Genomic DNA, 20029 nt, shown 5'->3' on the forward strand with positions numbered 1-20029 from the left:
CGGGGGTGAGATAAAACCACACAGCAATCTGCTCCATCTCTATACCCAAAGCCAGGTCTGTAGAGAACTGCCGGGCTCTGATCCCCAGCGCATGCTTTGACTTGTAGTACCACAGCCGCCATGGTCACCTCTCAGCAGAATTTGGACTCCTGTGGATTTATTAGGCTGTGTCCGAGCGACCATTACAGTAGGAATTCCTGAGGCTTCACCGTGAATTTTGCAGAATTTTCAATTTCATTCCAATAATCTGTGTAACTGACATTTTATTCTGGTTCCTTTTGCAGATCAACAGAAAACGACGGTTATTGAAAACGGGGAAATCAGATTTAACGGCAAAGGGAAAAAGATAAGGAAACCTCGGACTATATACTCCAGCCTCCAGCTGCAGGCGCTAAACCACCGCTTCCAGCAAACACAGTACCTGGCTCTACCTGAGAGGGCTGAGCTGGCGGCTTCCTTGGGCCTAACTCAGACACAGGTAATTCATGGCAATCACATCAGGGAAGGAGAGTCCAGTCTGGCTCTTCCCAGCTCTACCCAAAAATCGGGACTGCCAAGGGCTCGCTATTGTCTAGTGTGACAGCCGTGCCCTCTGTAAATCGGGTTGCATAGAGAAGCACAAAGCCAAAAATGTTTGTGACTTACCACGAAACACAGTGGAATAAGAGGAGGGTATTATAATTACTGTTTAATATGATTTAGCGCATTATATAACAATATAATATACACTGAGCATCCAAGTTCTGTGGGCTTAACCGCCAGTAACTACATATATAAAACAAATGCTGTGACATCTCATGTACAATGTGTGTGCAGTTATGTATATATATATATATATATATATATATATATATATCACAGCCTAACACCTGACATGTTTACATAAAAGTCACATTACTGCAGATAACTAGTGGACAAAGACATAGCGGCACATGCAACACATCAAACACAGAGAGCAGACAGTTTTATTTGAGGACACGGCTGTATAATGTTATATAGGACATGTCAAGTCCTGCTTTGATGTTCTGCTGTACAGATAGACAGAGAGATAACGGTAGCATATATATATATATATATATATATATAGATATATATATATATATATATATAGATATAATTTTTTTAGTCTGCAATACGCAATGTAAGCCTCTCATGCTGTTATTGAACTACAGGTTCCAGCATGCCCTTGTCTCAGATTGCCTACTTGTACTATAGATTATGTATTGTCGAAATGTATTCTGTAGGCAATACCATTTATTCTCAATATTACAATGTATGTGTAATATAATTGATGTATTCATAAAATAAATTGATAAATTAATGTAATCACATAATAATTAGTAATCTATATCTAACTATCTACATATAGCTTTGTATTATTATTCTTAAGTTTATATATCATATTAAACGAACCAGAACATGGGCATACAGCTGTGTGGGTATTTCTGGGTATAAGTAAATTATATATATATATATGAAGAGGCAGAGCATGGGCAGATGTATGGGTGTGCAGTCAGTACTAAGGTGTGATATGTTGTATGTGATATCTATGCCTGCACAGGGTGCACGCATACTGAGCCCATACTGATGAGCCCATACTGAGCCCTATACTGGCCATTTATCATTGCAGCGCCCTGCACAGGGAGGGACTGTGCATCCTGCAGCGGAATAATACATATGTCGTATTTGAATTGCAGGTGAAGATATGGTTCCAGAACAAGCGCTCCAAATACAAGAAGCTGCTGAAGCAAGGAGGCAATCCCCTCGAAAGTGATCCATTGCCCGGCACGGCCACCCTGTCTCCCCGGTCTCCAGCAATCCCTCCTGTCTGGGACGTTTCAGGATCTGCCAAGGGTGTGAACATGCCCCCAAACAGCTACATGCCTGGTTACTCTCACTGGTACTCGTCCCCACACCAGGACACAATGCAGAGAACACAAATGATGTGACCTGCCCACGCTGCATTCTGTGCACAGACTCTGCTGGATTTGCCAAATGACAGGATTATCTGGGAGAACTTGCATCCATGGGAGAAAGTCCACTTCTTATGAGAAACCTCAGTAATATAACTTGAAATTTCATCCTGGAGCCAGTGATACCTCCTTTCCTCTTTTGTTTTTCTGGGTAACCAGAACTGAGAGGGTCATAAACTTGTTTGGAATTAAGGAGCCGCATTGCACCCCCAGCCATCTTCTCAGCTTTTGCCACAAACTGTTAAATGCAAAACAAAAAATAAAAAAAAGACAAAACAACAAAGCAAAACACAAACCAGCAAAAAAAAAAAAGTGTCTGCAATGACGCAGATAGAGTTGCGCAAAGACGCAACGAACCACTGTTTTCTACACAGACTGTGAACTGACGCAGGTTAGGCAGAGCACGGAGCAATTCAATCGAAGCAAACAAAAAAAAATACAGGGACGTTTATAATTATGAAATGTATGTATATATTGTTGAATTTTAGTTGTATATACTTTATATGTTATTGTCTTACATAAATGGGAAAACAAAAATAATTCCTGCAAACTTGTGAGTGTTGTATTTGTCAAACCCCCATAATCATTGTGATGACAAGACATCATTATACAAAGATATTCCAAATCACAAATATCATATTGAAAAGCAGAAAGTTTACATCATAGAGAATGATCCTCTTAGGTTTTTTCAAGCGCAACGCATCCTATTTGGAATAAGAGGGGATGACACCTATGTGTTAGTATTTGCAGAGCAAAGTTCCTAATAGAGCTGCGGGTTACAGGATGCTCCCTTCTCTAGCTCTCCCCCTAGAAATGCAGAATGCACCAGTGCTGTCTATAAAGGTTGTTTCGTCATCTACCAGGGTGCCCCATGCTGGGACAATGAATGGACCAGACCTGGGCATCCTTCAAATGGTGAACCTTAAAACCACCAAGCCATTTATCAAGAGTCAATAGCGAGTTCGATATAATGACAGCTACACACAGTCGTGGAAAAAAAAGACAGTCACTATAATTAAGCACAAAGGAAAGATTACTTACCAATATACCCAGGGTTTTTTTTGTGTGTGTGGTTGTTGTTGAACAAGTTCCACTCTCAGCCAGTCTCCAGAATGGCTTAAAACCGATCAGACTTGTCATTTTCTAGGTCTGGTATTGTTATATTATATAAAAGTGGTGGCTTTTCTTTCTCCCTCTTCCCACTGTGCATCGTTGGGTCTCCATCTCCCCAGGATGATTGCTGAACAAAGACTCCAGCTGTAAGTCCCATCCAGTGTGCAACAGACATTGGGGACAATTTAACGTTTTATCCACAATAAGAGAGGGTTTTTTTTCCCATTCTCTTAAATGCAGCCATAATTAGAGTAATTTTTCATGTAGCCTGCTGATTACAGCGTTTTCACCGTCAAAGATAATTACCTGTAATTTTCTCCCACTTTTAATACTAAAAAGCCATCTTTATTTAGATACAGGAACTGGAAAAGCGAAACAAAAGAGGGAAATGATTCTGTTATTCATACACAAAATTGCAGAGATGTGGGACCCAAAATTGAAAATTAAGCGGAATTATAATAGTGAGAATAATGGAAAGAGGCTTCAGGATTACAGCTGGGAGAACACCGCTGAATAATGCAATAACCCCCTCTCCACCCCCAACCCCCCTTCCAATATGTGCAGACATAATACCCTGTGCATGGTCAGTAGCACAATATCGCGACAGAAGGGCTGAAGGAGTATATATTGGTGATATAAACCCGACATGGCAGCTGCTATAATTCTATATGATAGATTATCATTATAAATTCGGGGACATGATACATTCAGCCATGGTAAACTTATTTAATTTATACTTTCACAAGGATCATTTTCAGACTCTTCTTTGCCATAATGCAAACACAAGCAGAAGTTGTTTTTGGCTGCCCGGATGGTGTGGAACTACAAGTCCCGGACCGCCATATGCAATATGGAATGTTGTTGTTAAATAGTTAAATGAATCACAGTGAGGGGTTAATTCTGACAGTTTGTCCAGGAACATTGGGTGAAACTTACAGCTAAGAAACCTTTATAAGACGCCGTCACCCATGAGACAGCGTCACCTACAGACGGAATCACAATGTTCCTCTGTTCCCCATAGTAATAGGATAGCTGACATCTAATACACCTCGTTCTGCCCACTCTGCAATTGTCCCGAGACCACAAAAACACACACACACTATATATATATATATATATATATATATACACACACACACAATATATCGAACTCTCTGTGTATGTAATACACTCACACGTTACTTTTATGAGTTAATAATATAGAGGTGAACATTTTCACTATCTCTCAATCTATAGATTATCTAATCACATACTAACACTTATCATAAAGGGATGGTGCCTGTATATATATATATATATATATATATATATATATATATAATATATTACATACACACAGATATATATATATATATATATATATATATATATATATATATACATATCTAGATGTTATAGACACACATACACATACTGTATATATTTAAATATGTATGTGTACAAATATATAAGATACCCACAGACACACACACACACACACACATTTCATGCACATTGTTGAGTAAAACAAGGAGCACCATATACTGTAAGTAGTGAGTGAGAATTGTGTCGCCTCTCTGGCATGGAGTCCTGTACAGCTCACATGTCACAGTGTCTCAGGGCATCGGATATTACTAAACCTGACAATGATTATAAAACGCCCATTAGAAGAAGGGAAATTCTATGTGATTTTCCCACATAACAGTATGAGAGCTACGTACATAGCTGCTATGTATCCTGGTGGCAGAGGTTGATCCCCCCATATTGGGCTATAGGACGGGAGTCATTGAGAGTTGCCAGGCCATACGGGAGAGAATAAAGCACCTTACCCCGGATCCACGGTGCCAGGCAGTCCTGGAGCTGGTGCAGAACCGGGTATTTTTACAGCCAGGCGGGTGCAGAGCAGGGTATTGCAGCCAGGCGGGTACAGAGCAGGGTATTGCATCCAGGCTGACGCAGAGCAGGGTATTACAGGCAGGCTGACGCAGAGCAGGGTATTGCAGCCAGGCGGGTGCAGAGCAGGGTATTGCAGGCAGGCGGGTGCAGAGCAGGGTATTGCAGCCAGGTGGGTGCAGAGCAGGGTATTGCAGCCAGGCTGACGCAGAGCATGGTATTGCAACCAGGCTAGGGCAGCAGCTATCTGTGTGTCCTCGGCTGAGTGAGCAATCCAGGTGTGAGATTGTTTGCACACCCCGGCACCTCTTATATTGCCAGCAAAATTAGCTGTTATTACTGTCACTGTTTAGTGATGGTTAGCTGGATAAAAAAAAAAAAAAAAACTGCTGTAATCAAGACCTGGTGCATCTTTGCAAATTGCAGATAATTGTAAACGTCCAGATTATGATAATAGCATCCTAATCCAGCCTGCAATATAATTATTACAGAGTGTTACATCTCGGGCCGGCCAGTAGGGCTAATTCAGCCATTATTTACCCCTTATTCTGCATCGCCAGGCTGGTTGCTGAGTGGGAAATGTGCAATTGTCATTTCCCTCGGCCACTCAATGTGTGATAGTTCAGGCAGAGGAAAATACAAAAGTGAATCGGGAACGGTGCAGATCAAGGACAAAAGAGTGATTTCTATGAACTACAGGGAGATTGCCTGATAACTGGAGGATCGTGGCCTGCACTGCGGATCTACCTACCTGTGTGTCTCTCTGTCTGTCCTGCCTCTCTGTCCTGCCTGCCTGTCCTGTCTGTCCTGACTGTCTACCTGTCTGTCCTGCCTGCCTGTCTGCCTACCTGTCTGCCTACCTGTCTGCCTGCCTCTCTGTCCTGCCTGTCCTGTCCTGACTGCCTGCCTGTGTCCTGCCAGTCTGCCCTGCTTGCCTTCCTGCCTGTCCTGTCCTGTCTGCCCTGACTGCCTGCCTGCCTGTCTGTCCTGCCTGCCTATCTGTCCTGCTTGCCTGTAGGTCCTGCCTGCCTTTCTGTCCTGCCTCTCTGTCCTACTGACTGTCCTGTCGCCCTGTCCTGTCCTGCCTGCCTACCTGCTTGTCTGTATGCCCTGCCTGTCTATCTGTCCTGCCAGTCTGCCCTGCTTGCTTGTTCTGCCTGTCTGCTTGCTCCTCTCTCTATGGGGGCTACACCATCACCCCCCCCCCCCCACCCCACACACCCGCGTAGCAGATACACACTGAGTCCAGTCATTGTCTCTCATATACATTACACTAAATGCCATTAACACCTGGCTGGAGATTAACACACATTCAGTCCCCATTTAGATACAATCAGCGGCTGTCAGGGGAGACTTTAGGCGATTGTATGGAGCTAATTAATTGGGCCCAGACACTTACATCCCTGATATCTATTTAATAACAAATCTTCCTTATCAGCTGACAGTAGCCCATGTACAGAAACAAGTAACTGATTACATGTATAATTGCTGGGAGGAGGATGATGATGGGGCAATTGGAATATTAACTCTCCACCGCAGCAGTTCTATGTGGCTGATAAAACGTTTAGGGAAAATAATTACTTGTAATAATCCGAGACAGTCTGATTTGTGTCTGTGGGCAGTACAGTACGTGTTTGGTGGTTAATGTGCTGTGGGGGCAGCCTACTGCATAGTTGCCAGACTTTTGTGCCTCGCAGAGAGATGCCAGACTGTTGTGTTAAATAGAGATGTGCCAGGTTACTGTGCCTCATTGGGAGGTGCCATGCGGTTGTGCCTCATAGAGAGGTGCGAGGATGTTTTACCTCAAGTACCAGGTAATAATGCCTCATAGCGTGGTACCCAGGCTATTGTGCTTCATATAGGGGGGCTAAGATACAGTGCGTCATAGAGAGGTGTCACGCTGGTGCGTCTTATAGAGAGGTGCCAGGATGTTGTGCCTCATAGACAAGTGCCAGGTTATCGTGTCTCATGAAGAGGTACCAGGCTATTGTGTCTCATGGAGAGGTACCAGGCTATTGTGTCTCATACAGAGGTTTCCTGGCTAATGTGCTTCACAGAATGAAAGGTGCCAGGCTTTTGTGCCCCATAGAGAGGTGCCAGGCTTTTGTGCCACACAGAGAGGTGCCAGGCTATTGTGCCTCAAATAAAGGTGCTAGACTTTTGTGCCCCATAGAGAGGTGCCAAGCTTTTGTGCCTCACAGAGAAGTGCCAGGCTACTGTGTCTCAAATAAAGGTGCTAGGCTTTTGTGCCCCACAGAGAGGTGCCAGGCTTTTGTTTGTGCCGCACAGAGAGATGACAGGCTATTGTGCCTCAAATAAAGGTGCTAGACTTTTGTGCCCCATAGAGAGGTGCCAGGCTTTTGTTTGTGCCGCACAGAGAGGTGCCAGGGTATTGTGCCTCAAATAAAGGTGCCAGGCTTTTGTTTGTGCCTCATAGAGAGGTGCCAGGCTGTTGTACCTTAGACCTGCATAGAATGATATCAGCCCCTTACCTGTAGCTACAGACACTCATCTATGGCACATCCAGATCTCTGACCTGCATCAGGCCCATCAGGAGTCACACAGCAGCTCCATACTATACCCAGACATGGTGCCCGGCACCGAAAGAGTTAACATGTCGGAATGTATATGAAATACCGCAACATGTCACCTCCACAAACCTTAACACTGACTGTCCCAGAGCCCTGAATACTGTACATTCAATATTATTCAACGTAAAGGGTAAAATCTATGCATTTCATTGTAGGATACTAGTTTATTGTAGGATAGGGATGGGGTCCAGCCCTGGCAACCAGTGAGTCTATCTGTGAGACATTGCAATCCTATGACTCCACAGCCCCCCTGTATTACTGCTCTGTACTGCAGAGTATCCACAGTTCGTGCATCCAATTGACTTGATTGCTCCACAAAAAGTGAATCTGAGTTTAACCCAGAGTTATCCCCGCGTTACTGTAGTAATTTCCCCTGTGTAATCTGTAACTGTACAACATTGTCTGGCAGTTTCCAAACGACCTGCCTAACGCAAAACACATGTGTGATCCCCAATTATATCTCCTTATGTACGGGAATATGCATTTGTGTGCAGGAATTCACACACGGACAGGAATGCTACAGTCTCAGTGCAAAAGAGTATTAGTGACAGACGCAACTGCGCCTATGTGTCAGCGACAGGCGCAAATGGGTCCATGGATCAGCGACGGGCGCAACTGCGCCCATATATAGGGTTCATTTTGCTCCCATTTGTTTTTACACTTTAGAATATAGACTGTACTGCAATGTTTACAGACACAAATATTAATTGTGTTCACAATACAGGGCCCCCTCACATTAATCCAAAAATAAAAAAAGATTTAGAAGAAAATAATAATAATAATAATAATAATAATAATAATAATAATAATAAAAATATAATTATCATAATTATTGCTATTTTTACTATGACAGACCAATGCACCCGAGAATCCCTTTTACAGTTAAGGCCCTTTTCCTATTGCACACCAATACAATACAATAGAATACAATACAATACACTACTATCACCAGATCTGATTACTTCACGTGGTGCTTAGTACATCACATCTGTGCTATCGCCTCGGACAGAAATATGACAGCACTTGTAGATCTTTTTCAGAATTATTTATGCAGCCTTACAGAATGAACGAATACATACACGTAGTATAACCATTCCCACTGGATAAATAAACATATGTCATACTTGTCATGAAGCAATATGCCCTTGGTGCTATTTTTTTATTTCGCTATTATATAGAAGATACTGAAGAAGAAAATATTAGACTTTTTTTTCCAGCTGATCAATGAATATTTGTATTATTCATTTTCATGTTAGAAAAACTCCCTCTATTTAGCATGATTTACTATATGAGTGTGTGAGATAGAAATGATGAGAGAGGGCAGAGAGAGGGAGATAGACAAGTGAGGGAGAGATGGGGGAGAGAACAGAGAGTGGGAGGAAGACTGAGAGAGGGAGAGGAGAGCGAGCGAGAGGGAAAGAGAGAGAGGGAGAGAGAAAGAGAGGAGCCATTGTGACGTCATAGATTAATTCAAACAGGCGAATGATTCTAACGTCCTAAATTTTATACAATGTAACAATGTATTAAACTGTGTGAGTATATAAACACACACATAATATACTGCATGTGGCCTACAGCTAACGTTAGAATAACTATCTATCTATACCTATCCATATACACACACACATATATAAATATGTGTATGCATATATTTATATCTATATATACACACACACATATAAATATATATATATATATACACATACACACACATATATATATATATATATATATATATATATATATATTCTTACGTCAGCTGCATTTCACACGATAGTTTCCAAGAACAACACAACAGTTTAAGGTTTAGACAAAGCTAAGGCAACAGTCGTGACTTTAATCTGTCTTAAAGAAGAAAAACTGGCAGCAATAACAAAGAGACAGACAGTAAGGGAGGGAGGGGTAGCAGACAAGGAGGAAGATAAAAATGCGGAGACAGGTAACTGTGCCTGAGGGGGAAAGCGTGCCTTTTCAGGTTGTGTCTACTGACAGACAGCATGACAAGTATTCCTGGCCTGCATCCCTCCCTGCCTCCCCAGCGCTCCTCACTCTCAGCCCCTCTTCCGACTGCTTCATCCTGGTATTATTACAGTGGCCGGGGGCAGAGACCGATCTATACCAGCGTCCTGCAGTTGTGCGCCCAGTACCCCACCCCTACTAGGTCCTCACACATAAAGTCACGTATCAATTATTTGCACAACAACCCCACAAATGCAACACTTTATATAACAAACCGAATTACAATCGAATTAGTGGCTTTTTTTTTTAACATAACCTCATATATGTAGAATGTCAGTTTCACACTAAAAAAAATAATTCTACCTGTCCATAATTGTATAATGCTTACACAGGCTGGGCTGAATTGTTATACGAACCTAAATGTGGCTTTAAAAGCATAAAAATGACAACTGGTAAGTGGTTTTATGTATATATATATAGATTGCAATTGTCTTAACCAATGAACAACCATTTTCTCATGGTCGAAATAATTTTATTAATCCAGAATATACAGCTTAATTCATCTATCTACATTTATTTACACTGGTATAATAAACATTGGGAGGAAAAAAAAGTCTCTGGAAAAAAATGAGGTCACAGATTAAAGGCACCATTGTTAATAGTGTCCAAAGTTGTGTCAAAGTCGATTTGTATAAAAACAAAAACTTTCCTTTGAAATGCAATAAGTTACATGCAACAAGCTTTACACAATATACTTTGCTTAAAAAAAAAAAAAACAAAGCGAAAAAAAATCCATGTAATGCATTCTCTTGTATTTTTCCGTAACAACGAAACGTGGTTGTCCAAAGAAATAATAATAATATTAATAAAAGTTTTTTATAGTTTTGTTTAATAGAGTGTCCCAGACGCCAGTGCTAAGGGGTGTTGTAGGGAGCCATGGTTCTGTAAGTGAGAACTGAGGGAGTTGGCTGTCGGGTACCAAACACTGGGGTTCTCCAGGTAAGTGGATGCCGGTGAGTTGTTGGAGGGCTGGGGATGAGAATGCACATGTGGGTGATGGCTGAGAGATCTGGAAGACCCCTGGGGCTCCCAAACCACGGGAGACTGGGGAGAGTTGCAGGCCATGGGGTCACTGGAGCTGGGGCTGTGTTCTGGGGGCAGCTCCCCGTTCTTCATGATCTTCTTGATTTTAGATCTTTTGTTCTGAAACCAAATTTTCACCTAAATCAGAAAACAGGGAAGAATTAGTCACATTGTGGCCGTGCTGCAATATAACCTCATGTACTGTACAATATAACCTCAAATACTGTATAATATATCCTCATGTACTGTATAATATAACCTCATGTACTGTACAATATAACCTCATGTACTGTATAATATGTCCTCATGTACTGTATAATATAACCTCATGTACTTTACAATATGACCACATTCACTGTATAATATAACCTCATGTACTGTACAATATAACCTCATGTACTGTATAATATGACCTCATTCCCTGTATAATATGACCTCATTCACTGCATAATATAACCTCATGCAGGACAATATCACCTCATGTACTATCATATAACCTCACACACTACAATATTACCTTATGTGCTACAATATAAGCTCATGTCCTATAATATAAATGCATGCCCCATAATAGAACCTCATGCAGGACAATATCACCTCATGTACTATCATATAACCTCATGTACTACAATATTACCTTATGTAAACAATATAAACTCATGCACTATAATAGAACATCATGCACTGTAAAAAATAACCTCATGCAGGTCAATATAACCCTCATGTACTATAATAAAACCATGTGCAATACAATATAACCCATCATATAACCTCACGCACTACAATATTACCTTATGTACTTTAATATAAACTCATGCACTATAATATAAACACATGCACTATAATAGAACCTCAAGCACTTTTTTCAATTAGCTCAAGCAGGTCAATAGAACCTCATGTACTATAATATAACCATATGCAGTACAATATAAACTCATGCACTATAATAGAACATCATGTTGGACAATATAACCTCATGTACTATAATATAACCATATGCAGTACAATATAAACTCATGCACTATAATAGAACCTCATGCACTGTATAATATAACCTCATGCAGGACAATATAAACTCATGCACTATAATATAACTGAATGCACTATAATATAACCAAGTACTACACTATAACCTCAGTCACTGTATAATATAACCTCGTGCAGGACAATATAACCTCATGCACTATAATATAACCGAATGCACTATAATATAACCACTAGAACCTCAGTCACTGTATAATATAACCTCGTGCAGGACAATATAACCTCATGCACTATAATATAACCTACTGCACTATAATATAACCTCAAGTACTACAATAGAACCTCATGCACCGTATAATATAACCTCATGCAAGACAATAGAACCTCATGCACTATAATGTAACCATATGCAGTACAAATTAACCTCATGCACTATAATATATGACCTAATGCACTATACTATAACCTCATGTACTACAATATAACCTCAGTCACTACATAATATAACCTCATGCAGGACAATAGAACCTCATGCACTATAATATAATCATATGCAGTACAAATTAACCTCATGTAGTATAATATAACCTCATATAGTAGAAAATAACCTCATGCAGTATAATATAACCTCATATAGTAGAAAATAACCTTATGCACTATTGCATCACAGCAGTCCTAGTCCATGTCATCATCAACAGTCCTATCTATCACTCTGAGCTTTTTGGAGGGGAGGGGGAGGGGTGTGTTGCACATCACAGGACAGGTTTTCAAGGCTCTAGGTAAACTCTATTGTAAAAAATATTATGGAGTATTTATTTCTGTAAATCCCGGCCCTTCATCTGCCCGCAGCGCTCAGCACATCCATCATGCGGATGTTCTCCCTTCTGTCCAGCACACATGTAAGTCTTTAGTACAAATGCTCCTTAGCCTTAGCTGCTAATACGGAGACAGTCTTATATAGAGAAGATACATTCTTACATAATTGTATTATTCCGACTTGGGCAAAGATCTGGCTTGAATTACTGCTAACAAGCCCACAACTTTGATTTGTCCATTTACATCTGATTGGGGATAAGTCACTAATGGCTTACAGACTGTACAATGCGTTCTGCAGATGACAGGGCTGTAAGATCATACTGTACTGATCAGAAGTGATACATTTGGCCTCAGGAAGAGCACAGTGACAGTTACACAAATAGTATTATTTACTACGTGACTGTCCATAAAATAGTTTCGGTTTGCAAATAAAGCCGTCTATAACCCAACCCCCAACACACACACACACACACACACACACACAATAATAAATATATATATATACACAACCCCAACACCCACCTGTGTCTGTGTCAGCCCCAGCGAGGCCGCCAGCTCCGCCCGCTCCGGCAGCGCGAGGTACTGAGTCTTCTGGAACCGCCGCTGCAGCGCTGCTAGCTGGAAGCTGGAGTATATCGTCCGCGGCTTCCTGATCTTCTTCGGCTTTCCATTCACCATCCGCACCTCCGGCTCTGACACCTCCTTTTCTGCGGGCACAATGAGGGAGGCATGGGGTCAGTCAGTTGCTGGAAATCTGCATTCTGTATGCATGTGTGTATAATATATATATATATATATATATATATATATATATATATATATATATATATATATACACATAAATATATATATATATATATATATATATATATGTATATATATATATATATATATATATAGTACATAAAATAATGCACTGACGCTCTAAAGTAAGCCCTGCACCTAATAACATAATGTGTGTCTATCTATGTGTCTGTCTGTTATTTAACATTGTTATTATTATTATTATTATTATTATTATTATTATTATTATGCTTGCTACTATTATTAATAATAATATTATGACTAATTTACATTATTGTGCTTAATATTATTATTTATTATTATTATTATTATTATTATTATTTTATTTTATCATTGTGCCTGTTATTACTGTTGTTGTAATTTCTTATCTTATCATGGTGCTTGTTATTACTATTGTTATAATTTATTATATTATCCTGATACTTGTTATTACTGTTATAATTGATGTATATTTTCTCATGGTATGTTTTACTATTATTGTAATTATTTAGCATATTATCAAGGTGTTTGTTATTACTATTGTTATTATTTATATTATATCCTATTGTTTTTTTATTAATATTGTTATTAATTATTATTATTAATTATTATATTATCATGGAGCTTGTAATTAATATTGTTATTATTTATTATATTACCTTGGTGCTTCTTACTGCTATTGTTATTATATTATCAAGGTGCTTGTTATTACTATTGCAATCATTTATTATATTACTAAAGTGCTTCTTATCACTTTTATTTATTACATTATCCTAGTGCTTGTTATTTCTATTGACATTATGATATATTATATTATGCTGGTGATTGTTATGACTATTATTATTATATTTTATTGGTGCTTGCTATAATTCATTATATTATCCTGGTGCTTGTTATCACTATTGACCTTATTTATTACATTATCCTGGTGTTTGTTATTACTATTATCATTATTTATTATACTATCCTGGTGCTTATGACTATTATTATTTATTATATTATCCAGGTGCTTGTTATTACGATTATTGTTATTTATTATATTATCTGGGTATTTGCTATTGTTGTAATTTATGATATTATCCTGGTGATTGTTAATACTATTATTATTATTTCTGATATCATCCTGGTGCTTGTCTTTATTAGTATTTACGTTACTATTCTATTATAATTGAGTTGTATATTTTGAATGCAGTGATAGTGTGCATAGCAGTGTAGGTGATCCAGACAACGTAATAGCGGCAGGGCAATCAATGGCCACCATGAAACAATGGGCACTGAGTCCATGTTGTGCCAAGGCTGCGGTGCCATGGGCATGATGCTGGGCAGACGGGCAGCAGGCACTAGACTCTGGGAGCCGGCCAGGGGAAGCCCCAGGCAGACACAGGAGGGGGCAGAGAGGCACAGGGAGGAGATGAAAGCTCCCCAGACTGTGTGCCCTGTAATTTACACCCGCAGCGGTTACTCTGGTCAGGGGAGACAGAGACAGCGGTTCCCAGAGACTGCACAGTCCCTGACCGCTGTCCCCCCTCCCTCCACCAACCAAACCAACCCCCACAATAACCACTACTCACTAATAACACACAGACCCATAACACCGTATCTACCCCTGCCTGGGGCAGCAGCACAGATCATGGGGGACATATTATTATAATACACAGAGCTGTGTATACCACTACACACAGACAAGTTTACATGCGTCTAAGTAGAAATGCCCCTATCACCAACTATTATAAGTCCCCCTGCAGCCCAGCGGTGCCTGACACCTATATACTGTCTGCTGCCAAACCTGCCCCAGTGTACAGAGGCACTGGCCACACTCCTGTCACCTACATCATGTCATAGGTTACTACATGCCAGTAGTGTGTACCGTGTATATATATATATATATATATATATATATATACACACATGCATGCACACACACATGCACGTATACACATGTACACATGGCAAACACCGATTCACTATCCTATGTGGAATAATAATTTATATATATATATATATATATATATATACACACACACAACTATAATATATAGTATATCTATTTTCTCTCTCTCTCTCTATACATTTATATCAATTTCATTGGCTATTACATAGACATCTATCTATCTATCTACATAATTTGTTTGAGCAGCACAGAGTGTTTTTATGCAGTGCACCTTTCCCCCTACGCCTGGCGCTCGGAGCTGCGTGCCCTGTGGGTAATCCTGTTGTGCCCGGTGATGCGCACAGTTTGGGTTGCGCACAGTTTGAGTTGCGCACTGAGCCGCTGTGCACGCACTGTTCTCGCTGCTGCTGCCGGCGATGTGTGAGATGTTTCCTTTGCTTGGTTTGTGCTCTTTGGAAAGACTTTTGCGGTTAGTTACGGTGCTGACTGGCGGCGCCTGAGTTATAAATGGAAAGGGGAGAGGAAGAGACGGAGACGTGGGGTTAGGGCTGCTGGAGACAGCTGAGGACCGCAGCCACTAATAGCTAACCCGCCCAGACACCCGGGGCACAGGGGGGGCAGACTCCAGCACACACAGCAAAATCACCAGTGCCCCAGTGCCAACAATCCAAGTACATATTGCGCCCTTTTTCCCCAACCCACCTTGCCCCCTCTTACCTGGCTGGCTGCTGGGTGCCTGCACCCGGTTATACGCCCCACTGTACTGGTGGTGGGGGTGGTAGGGGCTCCCATAGCTGTACTCTGCATAGGCTTTGGCAGGGTAGTTTCCAGCAGATCCATTCACCCCGTGGTATTGATACTGGTAGGCATTCAGCGCCTTCCCATAGCCAGCCGTGGTGGGCGAGCAGTAGCCATGGTGCGGGTGAGCAGTGGCCCCTCCTGGGCTGTAGTAACCAGAATCTGTGGCTGAGGACTCAGGCAAGGTAGGGGAGTCCTGGGACGGATGGTGCATGATGCTGGGCGCCTGGAAGGAAGAGTGGAAGTCACTGGTGCGGATGCTGGGGACCCTCCTCTCATAGACCCCTGTCATGCTCTGGGGGGTGGCTGTGGATCAGGCTGCTGGGATGGGGATGCGCGGTCAGGGGCAGCAGGATCAGGCAGCCATACCGGTGCTGCTGGAACTGTCTCCAAACTAGTGAGAGAGTCTGAGGCTCCCTGAGTGATCCAGCCAGTTTCAGCAGGAGGAGGGGGGAGAGGGAGGAGTAGGAGGGCTCTGTGACTGGCTGTGTGTGCAGACACTGCTGGCTGGCTGGGGCTCACTATGGGCTTGGTTAAATCCATAATTGCGCTCTTACGCACAGCAGGGTGGATCTGGTGCCATTGGCCAGATCATCAGAAGCGACAGCAACACCCTATAACCCGTCCAACTAGTTCACAACAACAAAGCTGCTCTGCAACAACAACCTCACAAAATAAAATAAAATAATAATAATAATAATTATAAACGGTCCCAGTATTCACCAGTCCCTTCTAAATCCAGTGCCGGCTCCGGATCCCCCAGTACAGGGTCCTGCAGCTTCCCAGTGGCAGCAACTTCCCCGGACATCTGCCAGCGGCTCTATACATAATAAATATCCATAGTGTTGTAATGGTAGCAGATAATGCAATTAATATAAGAATTTTGTTGTATTTTTTATTTTATTTTGCTGCAAGATAATTGCAATTAATCATTGATAAATTACGTTTTCAATCACTGTACCACTTATGTCAGCCAAGGCAACTAATTATGTGTTACTAAATAATCAATTGTGTTTTGATAAACAATACAAGTAATATGCTTTATTTTATTATTATTATTATTATTATTATTATTATTATTATTATTATTATATTGTCAAGCACAGTTTATAATGCATGGCTCAGAAAACGTCCATCCTTGCTTTCACTTACTATATCTGGTCATTTAAATTCACTAATTATACAGCGATCTGCTTTGGTTAACGATCAACACAACCAACCGGACTGGCTATTAGGGCTAAGTTGTTTAATGGAACAAATTGATAGGCTCCTTTACTGTCTCCAAACACTGATAGACAATCAACCAAAGCAGGGATGATAATTACCTATCCCAGGACACAGTCCTCAGAATGGGACTTTACTCTACAGCAATGTTGTATGGTGAATTCATTTACCTGCCCCATTATTGCAGCCAGTACACTGTACAGTACACATATTCTGCACAGTACACATATATTGCACATTACACAATTAGTGTACAGTACATTGCATAGTACACATACCATATACCTCGCACAGAACACACAGTACACATATTCTGCACAGTACATATATATTGCACATTACACAAATAGTGTACAGTACATTGCATAGTACACATACCATATACCTCACACAGTACACATATTCTGGACAGTACACATACACTACACAAAGATTGTACTTTACACATACACTGCACAGAACACTTACCCTGCACAATACACATACATTGCACAGAACACATACATTGCACAGTACATAAACACTGCACAGTACACATACATTGCACTGTACACATACCATATACCCTGCACAGTACATATACATTACACTTTACACATATACTGCACAAAACACATACTGTACACTGCACAGTACACAAACCATATACCCTGCACAGTACACATACCATATACCCTGCATAATACACATACATTGTACAGTACACATACATTGTACAGTACATAAACACTGCACAGTACAAATACCATTTACCCTACACAGTACATATACATTGCACAGTACAAGAACACAGCACAGTACACATACACTCCTCAGTACACATAAACAGCACAGTACACATCCACTGCTCAGTACACATCCACTGCACAGTACACATCCACTGCTCAGTACACATCCATTGTCTTTTTTACATTTTGTGCGTCTGTTGTTTGATGCTTTTATTTTAAAGAAAAATTACAATAAAGTGATTTTTCTTTGTAATTTCTCTTTAAACGAAACACACACACACACACACACACACACACACACACACACACACACACACACACACACACACACACACACACACACACACACACACACACACACACACACCAAGGCTGCAGCGCTGAGCGATGAGTACAATTAGCACAATGTAGATGCACTGTACACGCTCTATGTAACTTGTTGGGACACTTTCACGTTGTCAGTATAACCCATGTACAGTACTGTACTTATTTGGGTTTTGTCACCCAACCCTGGGATTTCACTATGTGAGTCCATTAACTGATTTAGTTGCCTTCATAGCAGTAGTGTCTGATTCTGGATTACTCTGCTCCAGTCATCCCATTGCTGCTAATAACATTCATCACTATAGTGGTTATAGCATGATATTAATGTACCACGGTCTTTACTGATTTTCGTGGAAATTAGGGGCTTCGAGTCTCAAAATCTCAGTCACTTACTTCATATGCAAATATGCATACATTTAGTGTTTAAAGGATGTTCTTTTGTAAAACTATCTAGTGATGCTGCAAAAATATATAAGCTAGAGCAATTATCAGGGTGTATTACACTGGTACAGTACATTACATAGGGGCTTCTGGCAGCAGAACCTTCCTTAGCTGTAGGGACTGTATATGAGACTTTAATCTCACAAAACACTAACAATTGACCTTTTATAATATTTATTGAATTTAGTATATGAAAGTTATTGGGATAGGAAGATATTATTTTAACAGTGACAAAATTACCAGAAAGATCCCAAATACAATTATTAGGTTCATGGATCACAATTGTTGCACTATTTCTAGACTGTAATAAATTCTCAGTGCTGTCCGCTGTTTTATTCTGTCAGCTGGTCCAGAAATAGGATGATTATGGATCCCCAGTTGTTGTGGGACTAAAAGTCCCAGCAATGCACAGTCAGGCATGCTGGGATTTGCAGTTCTCTGCAGCAGCTGTAGATCACAGAACTGGGTGACCCTGCTGTGTGGTGTTAGATTTAGCTGTTCAGAGGCCGGACTTCGGGACATATAAACCAACAAGTTATTCCCGAGAAACTTTTTAAAACTTTGCTTTAAAAAACTCTCCCCCCCCCCCCCCGCCCCCTAATTTGTCCATCAATTTCTCAGTCTGTTTTAGTGCATCCGGTTTGCAGCATTTTGTAGTCTGTTTTGCAGTTTTACAATATAACCATTGTTCATCAGCACAGTCTTCTGAGGGTGACTAATGAGAGAGACCCTTTTTTCAGGCAGTCTATAAAGCAGGAGTCTGGCAGGATAGTTGTGGCTCAGTGTGACACTGATTTTTCTCTTTGGCAGTAAAACTCAGATGGGTAATAATGTCACTTCATTTCCGATGAGTTACATGTCTCTGAGCTCTGACACGTATGAAGACTGATTCAGTGTATAGAGCAAACTTGCCGGGATGTGATTACTATGCAACTGGAGCTCCACCTAGTGGTCAAAGAGGGATCCGTAGTTTCCACAGTAAACTGGATATTAAAAATACAGAAGAATATACAAAAAGTGATTTTACTATTGGTGAAGATTTTATCCAATTTTGCCTGCTTGGTGTTAACTTCCATAACTGTATGAGGCTAAATAAACACCAAACAGGAGTAAAGCTTATGGCATTAGTAAATGTTCACTTTTAGTTAAAGACATCGGTGTCATTACTACTATGGGCCGTTTTCAATTAGTTTCGCCTCGGCAAAAAAGTTCCGCGTACCCGACTTTTCACCTACATCGCGTGTTTTGGAGGCAAAAACTTATCATGCGCGTCCCCGCTTTTCGCCCTATTCAATTACTAATCAGGCGGAAATGGCACGCGGCGAATGCAGAACAGGCGGAAAGTGCTGTCAGAATAGGGGAAATCAGTCTGAACCCCCCAAAAAGATGCACTAACATTGGGGATCAATGTAGAAGGATTCCAAAAGCCCTAATAAAACTATTTGGGGT

General features: G+C 40.8%; 2 protein-coding genes across 2 annotated transcripts in view; one reads left to right on the top strand and one right to left on the bottom strand.

Annotated features, from left to right (window-relative positions):
• DLX6 (distal-less homeobox 6) overlaps positions 1 to 2494 on the top strand; it is a 5119-nt gene extending 2625 nt beyond the window's left edge. Inside the window, exons 2-3 of the mRNA XM_088442199.1 lie at positions 285 to 478; positions 1698 to 2494. Of these exons, the coding sequence (XP_088298325.1) occupies positions 285 to 478; positions 1698 to 1949 (446 nt within the window). The 3' untranslated portion in view covers positions 1950 to 2494. The remainder of the gene's footprint in view (positions 1 to 284; positions 479 to 1697) is intronic.
• A 7506-nt stretch (positions 2495 to 10000) lies between these two features.
• Positions 10001 to 16329, bottom strand: DLX5 (distal-less homeobox 5). The gene is made up of 3 exons (XM_088442200.1): positions 15783 to 16329; positions 12914 to 13098; positions 10001 to 10729 (listed from the first exon to the last, which is right to left on the bottom strand). Exons 1-3 carry the CDS (start codon positions 16153 to 16155, stop codon positions 10397 to 10399), a joined length of 891 nt encoding a protein of 296 aa, XP_088298326.1. The 5' UTR covers positions 16156 to 16329; the 3' UTR covers positions 10001 to 10396.
• Between the last annotated feature and the right edge of the window lie 3700 nt (positions 16330 to 20029).

The sequence above is a fragment of the Taudactylus pleione genome, unplaced genomic scaffold (assembly GCF_031769625.1).
Source record: "Taudactylus pleione unplaced genomic scaffold, aTauple2 ptg000306l, whole genome shotgun sequence".
NCBI classification, from domain to species: Eukaryota; Metazoa; Chordata; class Amphibia; order Anura; family Myobatrachidae; genus Taudactylus; species Taudactylus pleione.